The following is a 16432-nucleotide window of genomic DNA, read 5'->3' as shown; positions in this document are numbered from 1 at the left end:
CCTGGTTTTTAAGTCTTTAGTTTCAGGAATCCTGGGTCAATCTTTCAGGGCTAGGAAGCACGTGTAGGTCTCATTATATTCCACCTGAGTTTACTTCAGGAGCATAGAATCATTAATGCTGGAAAAGACCTCCAAGATCACCAAGTCCAACCTTCAGCTGAATACTACCAGACCACTGAACCACATAGCAAAGACTCATGTCAAGCCATTTTTTGAATCCTTCCAGGGATGGTGACAACACCACTTCCCTGGGCATCCTGTTCCAATGCTTAAATATAGAACTTTTTAAGTATAAACTGTTTTAGTAAAGAAATTTTTTTTAATATCCGTCTGAACCTCCCCTGGGACAACCTGAGAACATTTTCCCTTGTCCTATCACTAATTGCCTGGAAAAAGAGGCCAACCCCCACCTGACACAACCTGTTTTCCAGCAGCTGTAGACAGCAACTATATGTAACTACACAATCACAAAATCCCAAATGTTTCAAGTAAGGAAGGTACAATGGAGGTAAGTGGGCTCTAGCACCATCCAGAGAAAATTCACATTTAAAAAAAAAAGTAATATAAATAAATAAACACTATGAAGGGGAAAAACAAAACCAAAACACCTCTCAAGGAAGTGAAGAAGAGTCTAATACTGCAAGCTGACCACATGGACAGGTCTATGAAAAAAAGGAAATGCTGTAATTAACTATAACTCATACTGTCTGGAGATAAGAAATAAATTTCCTCTCCTTTAAAATGGCTGACTTCTTTACACCATCCTTCATCCAGTAAATATTTCCCTGTTTCTGTGAGACAGACATTATAGGAATCCCACAATGGTCTCTATGGATGTGTTTGCCTCCTGAAGGAAATACAGAGCATATTCAGCAGTGCAGCGAGGTTAACATTTACTTCAAGGGTTAGCAGATGGTCAGGACAACACATTGTCTCTAAAGGAGGCTATGGGAATTTAGGCTGCCACAAATATTCAGCATTTTGGCTTTGTTTTCCAAGAAAGCTGGAAGTGCTTTCAGCAACTGCACAGCTATGCAGGCACCTCTTGGAGACCTCAGAATTTGCAGGGGTTTGTACAGAAGTGACTGTTAGCCTGAAGCCACCATCACTTCAGGAAACAGTTATAGACAAGTGATCAAAGCTTAGCCAAATGTGAGCTAAAAAACCTGAAACAAATCCCCAACCTCCCCAGATTTTAAAGTTTATATAATGGAAATGACAACTGACCCAGCACCACAGAGTACAATATAATTAACAAGAGACTTGTCTGAAAAACATCTATGCTGCCTGGGGGAACAATGTAGGTCACAGCATCAATTAAAAGCAGAACAAACTCTACACTGCCTCCATAACATTTAACCCCAAATTATTTTGTTACTGTAAATTAAACAATGCATTGCTGCATTACATCACAGAAGTGAAAAAAGGCAAGAATAACTTGTTTGAAAACTTATTTCAAGCTCCAGCACACACTTGACCCAATATAGGCAAGCAATATGGAATACTGATGTTACCAGTATTTCCCTTAGCTTTGAAGAGCAAAATTACTATCTGTATATTCAGTTTTCTTTTACATAATCTGAATATTATTATTAGACCTTTGCAGGAAAGCATGCGAGATTTACTTAATTGACCATCAGTTTACCTTTAATGCTGACTGCAAAGGTGATGTAAGATTTTTTTAAATCCTAAGCTTCAGTTTTGAAGCTATAGTGAACACGCTTCTATGCGGAAGAGTGGAATATAGAAACAAATCACTTCCTGTAAAATGTGTTTGCAGGGTCACTACATATATTATTAATTACTAATTTTTTTATACTATATAAAAGATCACAAGTTGACAAGAAGTCAACAGAAGCCACACATACAAAAATTTAAGGACATTCACTTTTAAAGAATTGTCCACAGGTAATGTCATTTTTTTAAGATCAATAAATTCCTGTTTCTTAACAACAAAGACAATTTTCATCAGAATTCAAGCCAGAAGAAAGATCTTTGCAATAAAGCCTCTCAAGTGTTGCTGACCTTTATGTTTGTTCATGTGGAAATATTGAGCAATGTCTTGGATGCAATTAAACCTTTTTAAGTTCTATTATCTACTTGAATAGGAGGTGAGGCAAATTCTTCTCAGCTTGTGAGAATAAAAGGGCAACTACACAGCATTGATAAGCTGGACTGCCTGAGCAGTATTTAACAAGGTTCATGAGAGACCACAAGGGAACATCAACTGACACAATAAAACAAATAAACAAAGGGAAAACAAATGTATCAAGTGCGCCTCCATCTCTTCTACTACTCATGAGTAATACCAAATAATGAAAACGTACTGTAGGCAAAATTAAGACTTCCTGATGCCCATGCAGTACTTTCAGCTCAAAAAATTCTCCACAGAGAAATAATTCTATAGGGGTATATAGGCAAGAGCAGAGACTCAGTTCTGAAAACTTAGCAGTGGAAAAAGATAAATAGCTATGCTAGTTAATAAATATGTCTCTTGGTAGAGTACAAAGGAAGTAGATTTGTATATCAGAGAAATTACATTTTAATAGAACTAGGTCTTAAGACTCAAACTGCCTATGTTCTCATCTGCATTTCCAAATTCCAATAAGGGGTACAGGAGTTCAGTTCCCTTTTCCCTGGTGAAACGTTGAGATTATGCAAAGAATACCAAATTCTAATTAGCTTGTTACCTATAGCCATAACATCTCAGTGCCAGTGTTAAGGACTGCACTTCCATTGTCAAAGGCTTTAAGGATACCCAGAATGAAAAAGAAGCAGCCAAGCTTTAGAGTTTCCAATTTGAGTAAAACAGGAGATAACATGCATTCGTTCTTCAACTGCTCTCATCCGGATTTCACCAGAGTTTTAGACCCGTCATTACTGAGACAGGGAATTTCTTTTAGACATTAAGACAAAGGCAGACTTTGCTGGTGAATTGAGCAAAAAACGTTAAAATGTTTTTCAAAGGCTTCACAATTGAATAATGGACCCTTCCATCCTTGCCTAATTGCAGAGGAGGGTCACTTTTTCCCAGGGAGTGATATAAGGTAAGTAAGGTGAGGAATAAGTGAAAACAATTTCTTTTAGGTGCAAGTCAAAGCAGGAAGCTTGAAAATACATGCTATAATGGGTGTAGGTATGGCGGGGGGGGGGACGGGGACGGGACAAAACAAAGCTTATTTTAAATATACTTTCTCTAGGACTTGATAAGTGCACCTATGGATTTGTAGGCTAGGGGTCTCTGTTTCTTTTTACTTCCAAGTGTTCTAGTGTTATCAGATGAGAACATATCATTCCCTGCTCTCAGAATATATGTACTGGTAGTGCAGTAATGAATTAGTTCTATGTCAAACAAAAAGAAAAGGTCTAATGACTCTTCAGCCACTACAACACTTCTCAAAGCCCTTCGTAAAAGAAAGGAAAATGCTATTACTCTTTTACAGGTAGGAAAGCAAAGGGAAAGAGAATGAAGCAAGCTGCCCAAGATGACTCAAGAGGAGTTGGAAAAAACAGATCGTATGTCTAGAACTTCATTTTAAAGATCACCCAATCTTCAACCATTTATACAAAATATGACTGAGATATAGATGGCAGACAGCACTGCAAAACATCAAGCCCTCTCAACCAAACCTTGCTGTTTTAGTGAAAATTTTGCAACTCCGGGTTAAAAATCAGTGAAGGAAAATTAATTCAGAAGTTCATGATCTAGAAGAATTCAAATTTTATCCTCCACACATATAGGCCAGGAGGTGGGTGTACTCAGCTTTTTAAATGAATTAAAATGGAAAGAAGTGGGAATGAAGAAAAAAGAAATAAATGCTTTCATTAGGCCAAGTAATACAGCTCCACGTTTCTCCATTTGAACTACTGACTGGGGAAGAAGGTGATAAAATGCATTAGTTCCATGAGTTTAATCTCCCTAAGAAATACCATCTAACACCACTTTCCCATGTAGAAGTTTTTTCTGACTCAGGACCTCAAAGGCACCTCAAAGATGTGGAGTTTAAGGCACAAAGCACCATTGGATCATTGGGAACTAATGCACTGCCATATTTAATACTGACAATAGCTTGTATTAAACACAAGCATGCACACCTATTTCAGGAAAACACTTAATCCTGGAAACAAAACAGGACTGAGATTACTGTTTTCCTTAATGGTTTGTCCTCTTTTCTCACTTTTCAAAACACCTGCCCAGCCTTAGTTTACTCTTACCCTGGTACACATTCAGCTTTTCTCTGCTACTGTGAAGAATCCTCATATTCCCCAGTGATCCCACAGGAATACACTGTCATGTCTCTCTCTGGAAGGATTCTTTTCCACTCTAGTCCTTCTTTCTTTTGATACTTTTTTATTATCTTTATAAATTACAGATGCTAAAACCTGGTACAGTATTTCCTTCCACAGTCTCACTGTTGCACATATGAATAAAACCACCTCCTTGCTCTTAATTTCTACATTCAAGTTAAAAATACAAGCCCCACTGAGCTGTCTGTTCTTTCCTCTGGAACAATCCTAGCATCACTTCTGTCAGCTGTAGGTGTCCCCATGTGTATGTAAGGCTGCCATTGCTTTCTTCTGGCTGCAAAATACTTATCTTCTAGAGACAATTTTGACAATTTTGTTTGAATGACCTGTTTGCAGCCAAGACTGTAACTGGATTGCACTATCTGCTGTGTCCTCCTCTTTTTCCCTAGAGTTTCAATCTTCACATTATTTTCAAATGCTAACATCCCAGAATTCATGCAGCATTCGAAAGGATTTGTGAAAAAATCAAAATATGTTGTCCATACACAATTCTAAACTGTGGAAGGCTGTGGAGAGAGACTTTAAAAGAGGACACAGTTGACAGGACAAAGGGGAATGGCTTCAAACTGAAAGAGAGCAGGTTTAGATTGGATATTAGGAAGAAATTCTTTACTGTGGGGGTGGTGAGGCACTGGCACAGGTTGCCCAGAGAAGCTGTTGGATGCCCCATCCCTGGAATTATTCAAGGTCAGGTTGGATGAAGTTCTGAGCAACCTGGTCTAGTGGAAGGTGTCTCTGCCCAGGACCAGGGAGTTGGAACTAGATCATCTCTAAAGTCCCTTCCCACCCAGCCATTCTATGATTCTGTTTTATGATTCTATGATCCCTCATAATTTCTGTGTAAGGGTCATTTCGCATTGACTAATGTTTGAGATGTCAATCTTCAAGAAATATTATTTTTATAAAGTATACTATTATTTATACCAGATGAAATACAAAATGAAATTAAATGCCCTACAAAAGCCTAAATAACACATAGGACCATTTGACAAGTAAATTCACATTCTGAAATGAAGTTTATCTACCATAACTGCTTTTCTTTAAAACTATGCTGACTGCCATTAATTTCTTCCTACCACTATTTTTTTTTCCTTAGGCTTGCTTTTTTAGCTAAATTCTCCTTAATCAAGCCAATACTTTTACCAGAGCTGAAAGAGAACTAGCCTGCTCTGCAGCATTAGTTGCAAAAAAAGGTGAAAATAATAGCATGACACTCACATTCCAGAACTTTAAAAATTCTCCAACAGATCTTTTCAGCCTCCTTTTTTAAGGTTCATAGGTGAAAGCTATCAAGTAATGAGCCTTCTGCTTTACTTATTTTATCACTGGCAGATGTTGTTTAATATGCTTTGAAAGATTCAGTGCTGTTTATATAGTAGGGACACTGGATCTCCTACCACCATATGGGCTTGCTAGGGAGCAAACAGCACTTCCATCCTACTGTGTGCCACTCAGTATTGGAAGAGGTATCAGAGCTTTTGTTCATCTTTGCATGAATAAATTGCACAATTAATTAAACAGTGATTGACTGGCATCATTTCTTGGTTTTGACATTACAAAAAAGTAGCACTAATTAGTTAATTCACATACAAAATAAACGGAGAAATTAGAAGAAATAAGCTTTGTCAAACTTTTCTTGAAATCTTAGGAGGTAGAAATTGTGTCCAGAATTGAATGTCCAGATATATACTGTAAGAGTTCTTGTCCATTATGCTTGGCACTGAATTCATCCTAGGTTACCACCTTAATCATTACATATTTTTGGCCCTTACATTAAGGAAAATTACCTAGATATCCTAAGCCATTATAAATTGATGTCCAGCTGGCAGAGAGCTGTGCAAGATTACTCAGAATGCTCATCTGTCCTATTTATCCCAGAGTCTTGTTAACCCTGGATAACAAAGGATACCAATTTGGACATCAACAATATATCACTTCAGACTATTTTTACCAGAAATATCCCATTAGTGTGCATTATCTTCATATCTTAATCAGCCTTCTTTTCCTCCTGAGACTGCAAAGGACCCAGCTGGCCAACAGCCAGAATATCAAGTGTCTCACACACCTATTATCATAATGGCAGAAGGTCATACACTGACAACTGAGCACACAAATGCAACATAAACTAAACTGAGTATTTTGATAACAGAAATTTATGGAGGTTACTATTCTGGTGCAATAGTGACACTTGTACTTTTATTTGATTTGGAGGGTTTTTTTGTACTTCTGGTTTCAATGACAACTCCTCTATTGGGAAAGTTCTTTCATTAAAAAACAAACAAACAAACCAACCCAAAAAATGCCTTACACCAAATCAAACTTCAACAATGCTTTTTCTGTCAGGCACACCAGGTCTGCAAATATGCTTAATCTTCCTGTCCTACATCCTGGTTTGGTCCTGCCCGTTACGTCTCAGAGACTGATTGTGTCTCTGCCAGACTAACAGCCAATAAAAAGAAATTCCAAGAAGACAAAGGTGAAATTTTCCTGACCACTGGAGATACCAAAGTCAAGGTATTTACATCTAAGTTATTTGACCACAAGGATGTCTAGACAACAGAGAGACAAAATTATTTCCACGGCACAATCCCCCTCCATCTAAAGGAGCCATCCAAATCAGGTTAGAGGAACTGTGATCAGGACAGGTCTCTCCATTGACTACCATGGCAATATCATTGACTTCCTCAAATGTAAAAAGTCAACTTGAGCCACATAGTTTTTCTAATAACTCACACTGTTTTCAGTTTGATCAGTATGTAGCTGAGGCCTCTTGCATGCCACAGCATCTTGGAAAATATTGAAACATTTGCAAAATACATATTTTTTTAAACTTGAAATGGGCTCTTTTGGGTTCAGGGAAGCATTGGTGGAGAAAAACTAGCAAAACTATAAAGCAGCAATTCAAAAACTATTTGCTTTCCTCACTTACTTCTCACAGCCAACTTCACTACTCTCACCTGTGTATTAGTCCATTCCATTTCAGGAAAAGGTCCCAGCTGAAGGCCTCTACCTGTGGGATTTTCTTCCTCCTGGCCTTTCTGGAAGTACATAGAGACATCTACTCAGGACATGTTCCAAACTCAGATTTTTCATTGTCTTTGCATATGGTGTTTAGTTGTGCAGGTTTGCTTCCCAGGTTGTTTTTTTGTGGGGAGTGGGCTCATTTATTCCCTTGAAGCTGTAAATTGGTGTTAATACACTCTGAATTGCCCAGAGGCTTTATACCAAAAATAAATTGCCCTTATATTATATAGTATTAAAAATGTGAGTGCATGTTATTGATTATTATTGATTATTAGTATCTCTGGATTAGCTATTTATCACTAAAAGAAGAACAAGCAAGTTATATATATTTTACAAGAATTAACACTGTATTACTGTATTTAGGCTAATTTTTAGTATGCAAAATCTACCAATCTCTAGTAACTATTAGCAAATGAAGCAAGAAGGCTATAAAGAATAAATAAACATTCTCTTGACAGTCCACCTCTTTCTAGCTAAAATTAGAAATAACCCTGTTGCTTCTAAATTTTAAAACCCACTCTAATTATCACTATGAATTTATGAAGTTTAACAGTAGGAGGTTATATATTTGCTTTTAATGAATGTCAGGTTTGCCATTTTTTTTTGTGAAACAGAAAATCTATAATGAATTCAGTCTCCCACATAGGCATGAGTCAATGCCATTGTAGAAAACACATGAGTTCTTAACAAACAACAACAATATGGAAGAGCCCTGCCAGTAAGGAGAGACATAAGGCAAGAATCTCAGTTTTTGTTGATAGCAAAACTACCCTATCTGTAGCCATGCATCCAACAGCATTTTTACACAATGTTTAATAAACAAAGGACTGAAAAGAATTTCTACAAAGGCCATATTCATTACAATGTTTATGCAATGCTGATCATCACCTTTTACTGGGTTACTTGAGAGACTTTTTGTTTCTATTTTAATAACCACAATTTTTAAAAAGAATAAAAATCATACATCAGTTTTGGTGTGAAAGGAAATAAAGATCACCTAGTTCCAAAATCCCCTGCCATGGGCAGGGACACCTTCCACTAGACCAGGTTCCTCAAAGGCCCATCCAACCTGGACTTGAACACTTTCAGGAATGGGGCATCCACAGCTTCCCTGAGCAACATGTCCCAGTGCCTCACCGCCCTCACAGTGAAGAAATTTTTTCTAATTTCTAAACCTGCCTTCTGACAGTTTGAAGACATTTCCCCTTGTTCTGTCACTACACAGTGACAGACTTGCAAAATGTCCCTCTCCAGCCTTCTTCTAAACCACCTTTGCGTATAAACCCACTACTTTTTTGCATAAGAGGTAACACTTTTTCACTCTCACCTGCAAATTACGTCTTTTTTAACATCAAGCATAAAACACAGCTTAGCCACTAGGCTAAGTCTTTCAGGGAAGTCTCAAAAGTCTGTTGCTATAAAGAATGACTAATAATAGTCACAAAGCTCAGGATATACACTTTTCAGTATATAGTCTAAGGAAAGGGGACTTCTGACTTTGCTTAAAAAGATTAATGCTGTCACACAGCAATATTTTTAAGAATTGAAGCTTATATGGATGTTGTCAGTCTGCAGGCATCTAGCTGTGTCAACTAGGAGCAGAGTCCTTTGAGACATGGGAAAATACTGAGAATGGTTTCAGGCTTAAATTCTCGAGTCACTCTGGAGGGTGCATTCCCACCTCAGTGTAGTGGAACGAACGTATCTCTGAATATTCAGTTGAGCTTACACAGAGAGAATTTTTACATTAAAAAAAAAATCTAGAGTAACTTCTTTTACACTGTAATGGGCAGCTGTGGATTCCCCAGTATGAGCACCAAGCCCACCAGGAGCTACCATAAGGCATTTTATGGGCAAGTCCACTGGAGCTGATGCACTTTGACCACAGCAAGCTTCTGTGTACATGTATTTGGTTCTGCAGACTTTTGAGAAGAAATGTGTAGTACCTTAAACACAGATAGAAGAAATGCACACAGAGTAGTAAGCACATCCCTGCCAGAGAAAACATCAAAATCAAAAATACAGACTAAGGAGCACCTCTGTGGAGATCATAGGTGAAAGTTAGGTAAGGAGGAGCCAAAAGTGAGGTTCTGTTGCAAAATGGCCTTCATTCAAGTTATGAAGAATTGCTATGTATAAGGACAAGGGTTATAACTGTTGTGCTGTAATAATTGATGAGACACCAGAAGAACTGTATCATTTTGGGGCATTTTGTTTTAAGACAAGCACTCAAAAAGCCAAAGAAAATCTGCAGAAGAGGAATGTCACAACTCAGGAAAGACTGAAAACAGGATATTACATAGATCCCTATGTAATAAGTGATCAGTTGTTTCCAACTGAGAGAGAAACCAGGGAAATCACTCCAAATTTGCTGCTATGAAAAAAACCTTTAAGTGCTGAAACATGGAAATTCTCCAGTCCTTTCCATATCCTACAGGCTTTGACTGCATGAGACGTTTATTCCCTCATAATTTCAGCAACTTTAATTTGAAATCAGATGATTACTTAAGAAGCTAAAAGCAAAAGGCATAGTCTTCTGTGCTAAGTTAAAATAAAATAAATACATACTTGCTTCCAAGGTAAGATTTTACAATCCACTAGTGAATGTAGTGGTTGTAGAAATGTACTCCTCTTCATAAAAAAACATCTTTTGAATAAACTCTACTCAAATGCAAGTAAGGTACCATTTAAAACAGAATTCTTCATAAGCATCAAAATGTGAGCTACAAATGTGGCAACCCTAAAGGTGAGACTGAGTTTCCCAAACAGAGCTGTCTCAAGTCATCAGATGCATTATGGTATTGTTTTGTCTCCAGCTGCTTCTTCAAAAAGGAATGGGTTTCTTTCTATAATTTCTGACAGCCATACGCACACTCAGATCTTACAGGACATCTAAAATAGGACTATATGCCTATCTTAGACAACTGAATCTCACCCCAAAAAGCCTTTTTTTATTTAAAGGAAGTATTTTCTAACAGACATTGCTATTCACACTAACTGTTATTAAATGCCAATATGTAGTTAAAAAAATTGGGGGGCTATTGCACAGAAAATCTAAATTGCCTGATCTTCAATGAAAAATAAAAAAAATAAATTTCAAGTTTACTAAATTTTAAGACCTATGGTAAATCCAAAAATCGAAAATCCAATAAAAGTTTTATACAAGACCTAGAGCCAAACAAGTTTCAGTGTTGAAATACAGTCCAACAAATATTACCTTCATAGAAGAACATCATGCAGTGCTATAAAGTCAGACACACCAATAAAAAAGGAGTATCATCAAGTTTTCTGTTTAAAAAGTCTTCAAAAAGAGATCTCATTAAAATCTACATAGTTCCTGCTAATCATATGTAGAGGGCATTGAAGTACTGCTATGCAAAGTAACAGTTATAAAATATGAATATAGGAAGAAGAAATGTGCAAAGAAAATGGTGATGGTATTTCTAAATTTAGCCACAAAAAATTGTTGCACTGACAGGAACTTCACTATACTGAACAGTATCTGTGATCACGGTGCTAAGGTCAAGTCTATTCCTCATGCCAGTGATATAACTACTACAGATGAATTACACAGAATTGAGCATGAGGGAATGAAATTCCATTGCTATTAAACCAAAAATTTAATTTATGTCAGACAATAATAGAAAAGCAAATTTCAATGAAAAGCTATAGGAGGCTACAATTTTCTTTTAAAATTTGAGTCATTCTTTTTATCAATTTACAACAGAATAATGAACAGCTGATAGCACATTGGAGGCAAGTCCAAAAATACTTATAAAACAGGCTTGTGAATGAAATGAAAATTCAGGAACAGCAGATGGGTTTAACTGCTGTTAAATGTGGAGTGGTTTCCAAGAACATGTTGTATGTAATAATAAATAGCCAGAGACATATAGTTTCCCAGCAGCTTAAATCCTGAGCATACAAGCTAAGTGAGGGCTTTCCAGCTTTGGCTCACTGCAATATCCTTACATATTTTACCCTTGTCTACAGCAGGAAAAATGCTTGTTATTAACAATGTGTGCCAGCGATGAGTGCAATTACAGGAGCACTGAGCACAGTTTCACAGGCAGGCAGGTTTAACATAGGCTTTCTGAAACAAGAATAGTTCTTGGCTCTGCTTGCAGGTTAATCACATTCAGCACCAGGGTATCCATTCTCACAGTGGATAATTATGCCAGTGTACCCAGTGCCTCAGTTTGTGCATATGTTTTACATAATAAACATGTTAGAAATTGCCTCCCATTCCAATTCTTCATCTAGATGTGGGCAGTGGGATGATGTACTGCATCTAGGGTTTCTGCAGTCATGCTCTGCCTCCACATCTCATGCCCTCTTGGGTTTAAGAAAAAGTGAAGTCCCAGAGGTCCAGGAAAACAGGCAGCAACTTCTTTGTACCTCAACCAGTTCTGGCTTCATCTCCTAATCCATCAAAAAGTGGCTTTATTAAGTGACAGCTATGATTAAGTTAAAGCTTCTACACTTGCTGCCATGTATTATTATACTTGACTGACACAAATACTTGTGACACAGAATGAAACTGGAACTTTTAAACTCACAGTGATGCACAGAGGCACAGACAAAGAAGGGTTCAAAAGAATGAGTGCAACTGGCAGAGGATAGAAATCTACATTGGGATCAAACCCAGAAGAAAATCACTGCCCTGTCTCCTGCTAATCCAATTGCTTCTGTAACAACAAAAGATTTGTGAGGAACTATGGAAAAGAGCATCACTGGATTCAAGGAAGACTCTGGAGTTCAGAGCAGACCTAGGCTATAATATACGTGTGTTCCTGCTCAGATGTACCAAGGATGATTCTGGTTAGCTACTCCGTAATACCAGTGTCTGCTTGATCCTGTCTTGGATGAACTGAAGGGAAAGGATTATTAGGGGAACAAATGATAGAAAAGAAAGGTGAGGAACAAAATGAAAGAGCTGTATTAGAAAAGAGATGTCAGGCCTTCATGTGGGTTACCAATCATAAACTTAACACTGTTGCTAGCCTACTACTTTTCACTGCTGCTCTAGAATATCATGATTTCTACACTTTCATTGCAGGAACCACCTCTTTTTCTAACTAGTTCTTTCCATGGAAAAAAAATATGACTATTGCAAAACCACTTCTCTTTAATCCTAGGACTGTACTTCATTCATAAAATGGATAAAAATAAATCAGTCCACTGATGCTCATGTGATATTCAGGGACTACTTGTTTCCCAGGGATCTTCTAAGAGCTTTTTTGATCCCTTGTCTGATACCTACTGAGAGGCTTAGAAACGAAATTGCTCTATTGTCTGGGAAATTCAGCCATTAAAATAACAGTCCCCAAAGCATGCCTTTCATTCCAATCCAAATATTAATGGTCAGAAAACATAACATGTGTAAGGTAACATACTTTTGGTCACTAACAAGTATCCTTACTAGAGGTTGTTTGGCGATTTCCAGAGCCATGGCTTCTGTCCAACACATCTCAACTGAAATATCCGTAGTGTTGCTCTCAAATGCAAACACAGTTGTTTTTTGTGCTCCCTGTTAAAGCTGCACCCTGTTCTGGTTGGTTGGACCTGCTGCAATGCTGTAGCACTACTACTTCTGGAAATGGCTGACTCACCCAAAAAAAGGAGGCTGAGGAACATGCTCAAGCCTGCACTCTCATCATCCTCACTGTTAGATGTTACACATTGCACAAAGTCCTCACTGTTTTGTGTAATTCCAGCTGGCTCCTTCCAGGCAAAAACTGCTCTAGGAGCCAGACTTACATAGTGCGGACATGAGTAAGCACCTTCCGTTCCACAGTGTAGACACAGCCACTTTCTCCTACCAGAGGTGCACAGTACCATTACCTTGAAGTACAAGTACCCAGGAATTCAAATTCTATTAATTATGTCTTTTTCTTTTCCCATTTGAAAGTGTCCAATGGTTTTAGGGGTGGTTGCTGGCAATGCAAACGCACGTGTTGACAGGTTTCTATTAATCAGAGCTATCAGCAACAACCACTTCACTGTAGGCACGCTGGAATTTGAAAGTGGTGACTATGGAGCAATGGTCATTCTGAAGGGGTTTTGTATGTTGTTTTGACCAGTCATTTAGACAGGGAATTATGGGGATAAGAGATTACATGATTAGAACTAATCTTCATTGAAAAGTACTTAAACACACACTCAGTAAACTATGATCTGTTCTCAGCTATTACTCAGCCATTTGTACTATTACCACAGAAATGGATTATATACATGAGCTGCTCTTTCAACAGAAGCATTTTCTGATACAGGCTAATTATCAAGCACAAACATATGGGATTGTAGGGCTTTTCTTTGCCCTGAAAATATAAACAAATAAAGGCCTGGTTTTTTTTTTCTGGAGAGCTGGTTTTTGTTTTTTTTTCCCCCAACAACCATCATGAGCGTCTTCTGCATATTATAAGATGGTGTATTCTGCAAGACATGCTCTCATGGGTTGGTCCCTCTAACTGACCCATCATTTTATTATATTTTTTCTGTAACATTTTGGATATGATTGTAATGTTCAAATCCTATCTGCTCCAGATACATTTTCCAAAAGTGGTGATAAGTGTTAAATACGTGCCACTGCCAAATGTAGTCATTTTCCAGTGTCTTACCTTGTATCTGCTTTGGCAGCCTCTGTGCATGTCTCCTTTGAGACCAGACTGGTTATTAAATTCCAGTTATTAGGAAACAAATTTAGGCTTAGGAAAATTTTTTCTACTAAAGCTTTGTCAACTGCATTAATGATTTTGTCCACAAACAGCAGCTTTCTTACAGATTTATATGCAGTTTGTGAGTCATAAATTTCACAAACAACAAAAAGGTTTTATTTGTTAAAAAGTGAGGATTTCCAAAAGCATCAGTTTGTGTTCAGTACTAGCTTAAATTGATTTCCCAGGAACAGGGGCATGAGATACTTGCACCCACAATCTAAAGTCTTCTTTATTACAACCAATAGTTTGGTCCTTATCACCTGTACTGCCAAAGCCTTTTTCAGGCTTCCCAGAGTAGAATAAGAGGATTGAAAGAAATTTAGCATTTCAATTATGGACAAAAGAAGTGAAATAAGAACCTCTAATTCTCTCAGCTTCCCAAACTCTGTAGTAAGACTAAAACATAAATGTTCCTCTGTTGCTCTCCCCTCAAAGAAACTTTGCATTGAGACACAGGTGTCAACATGGATCAATGAGATGAAGTACCAGTACCCCCAAAAATCAAATATATTGTATAACAGAACTAGTTCAGCTTTGACCCACCACCCACTTCATTCCAGAGAGCATCTGGTGAAAGCTTTCTAATCTTCCTTGGTCCTACTGCCTATGAAAATATCACAGATGTGCTTCCTGGGGAAATATATTGGTTGTCCAGCACAACTCAAATGATAATAATAAGAAAAAAATATTCCAGGGGTGGAAAAGGCATTAATGTTTTTCTAAAGTATCTATTGATATATCAAGCTCATAAAATTTATCTAGCACAAATTTTGACAGGAATATGTTTCCCTTCTTTTTGTTCTTACCAAAGCTAATAACTGTGTTTGCTCTGACAGTCCTTGGGAAAAGGATAATTTACTAAAACATGTGAATGGGAGACTGGTTGGGCTCCACATGTCTCCTGATGCCTCTGGAGACTGTAACCATGCTCATCAGCTGAGATGATGGTGTCTATGCTGTTCTAGTACCAGAGAAACCTGTCTGACCCTTAGCTGTCACTGCAGAAAGTCATAGCTTTCCTAGAGGTATGGTGATATATTAATCACAGACATACTGGGAGATGTATGGGATGCCATTTAAAATGGCAATAAATGTCTGTGTCTCGGCAGGTTTGTTATCCCTGGAGGATATTTTTCCAACCTCCACTCTGCTTCCTCCATTTTTAGGGTTCATCTTGATGAGGAAAAGGATGTCCCATATTTTCCACTAGTAAAAGAAATAAATTGTCCTTAGTACCATTTCGAGAGTCTTCCCACGTGCTGATCATCCAACTACTTCAATGCTTGTTTAGTGCAGGGATTCCTTACTCCACTCGGCTCTTCAGAGACCCCTCTCCCTCTTTAGCTTTTACACTCTGATGTGTCCACGCCTTTATAACTGCAATAAGTGCAGTACTGAATCCCGTTAATACCACTAGTAAATTTACTATCCAGTATTCAAGGCTAGCAGTGAAAACAACTATTTTTGGTAACGTAATAGTGTGTGTACCATGTCCAACATCATAACTGAGCCATTTACTTCCAGTTCAATAGTGTATTTATCTCCAAATGAACTGCTGCTCATTGTTCCTGTGAGGATTAATCTGAGCAACACATATTGCAAATGTTGGCAAGAGCCACAAAGTGATATAATCCATCCTCCTTCTCATATCTTTCCTTTAGTGACACCCAGTGGGTTGGCTTCTGTTAACTAACTCTGCTCCTCAAACTCCGCATGCTTTTTGCTGCAGTCAGAGCTGTGATGCCATACAAGCATCTTTTCCCTACAGTGTGAAGGATCTCAATTAGGACATAATTGTCAACCCACTACTCTGAGTCTGAATTTGGTTCTTCCTTTTGTTTATCAAATTCTTACATCTTTCCTTTCAGAATTCTTAGTGATGTTCCTGAGCTTTGTTTACCCTCCCTGTCACAAGAGCGGTGTAGGGATGTGACTTGGGCACGCTCAATCCCTCCTCCACTATTTTGTGCCACAGGGAAGCTAAGTAGGCTTGATGTGCTCTTGGAAGAGCTCCAGCTGAATGACTGGCAGAAAACAAAGGCGGGGTGTCCGTAGCACAGAAGAGGGAGTCAGCGCGTGTTTGTGGCGCACGCTAAGGATTGGCCCGGCGGGGAGCACAGCAGAGCACACCCGTGTCTCCGTGTGCCAACGGGATCTCTCACCAGAGACTCAACCCCCAGAAACATGACTCACAGCTTCCACAGCCTCTAGTATCTCTGAATATAAGTAACTATCCATACTCCATGCTTATTATTATTCTTGTTCCACATCTTTCTTTGCTTCAGTTTTATAGTCTTTTTGGCTGGGACCACAAAAATTATCAAAGATACTGAGGATTTCAACCCAGCAATTGTCAGAAAAGGATCTGCACTTTACTGGCA

The 16432-nt window shown here is 38.1% G+C and overlaps 1 protein-coding gene across 36 annotated transcripts in view; it reads right to left on the bottom strand.

Annotated features, from left to right (window-relative positions):
* The window catches only part of DLG2 (discs large MAGUK scaffold protein 2), a 988777-nt gene that overhangs the window by 582609 nt on the left and 389736 nt on the right, over positions 1–16432 (bottom strand). For 21 of the 36 annotated variants that reach the window (XM_030286703.4, XM_032751275.3, XM_032751277.3 and 18 more), the window contains one exon: positions 7266–7346. The exons of the other annotated variants lie outside the window; for them this stretch is intronic. In XM_030286703.4, coding sequence (XP_030142563.1) covers positions 7266–7346 — 81 coding nt within the window. The remainder of the gene's footprint in view (positions 1–7265; positions 7347–16432) is intronic. 36 annotated transcript variants of the gene reach the window in all.

This window comes from Taeniopygia guttata, chromosome 1, assembly GCF_048771995.1.
Source record: "Taeniopygia guttata chromosome 1, bTaeGut7.mat, whole genome shotgun sequence".
NCBI lineage: Eukaryota > Metazoa > Chordata > Aves > Passeriformes > Estrildidae > Taeniopygia > Taeniopygia guttata.
This window is presented reverse-complemented; position numbering and strand designations above follow the sequence as displayed.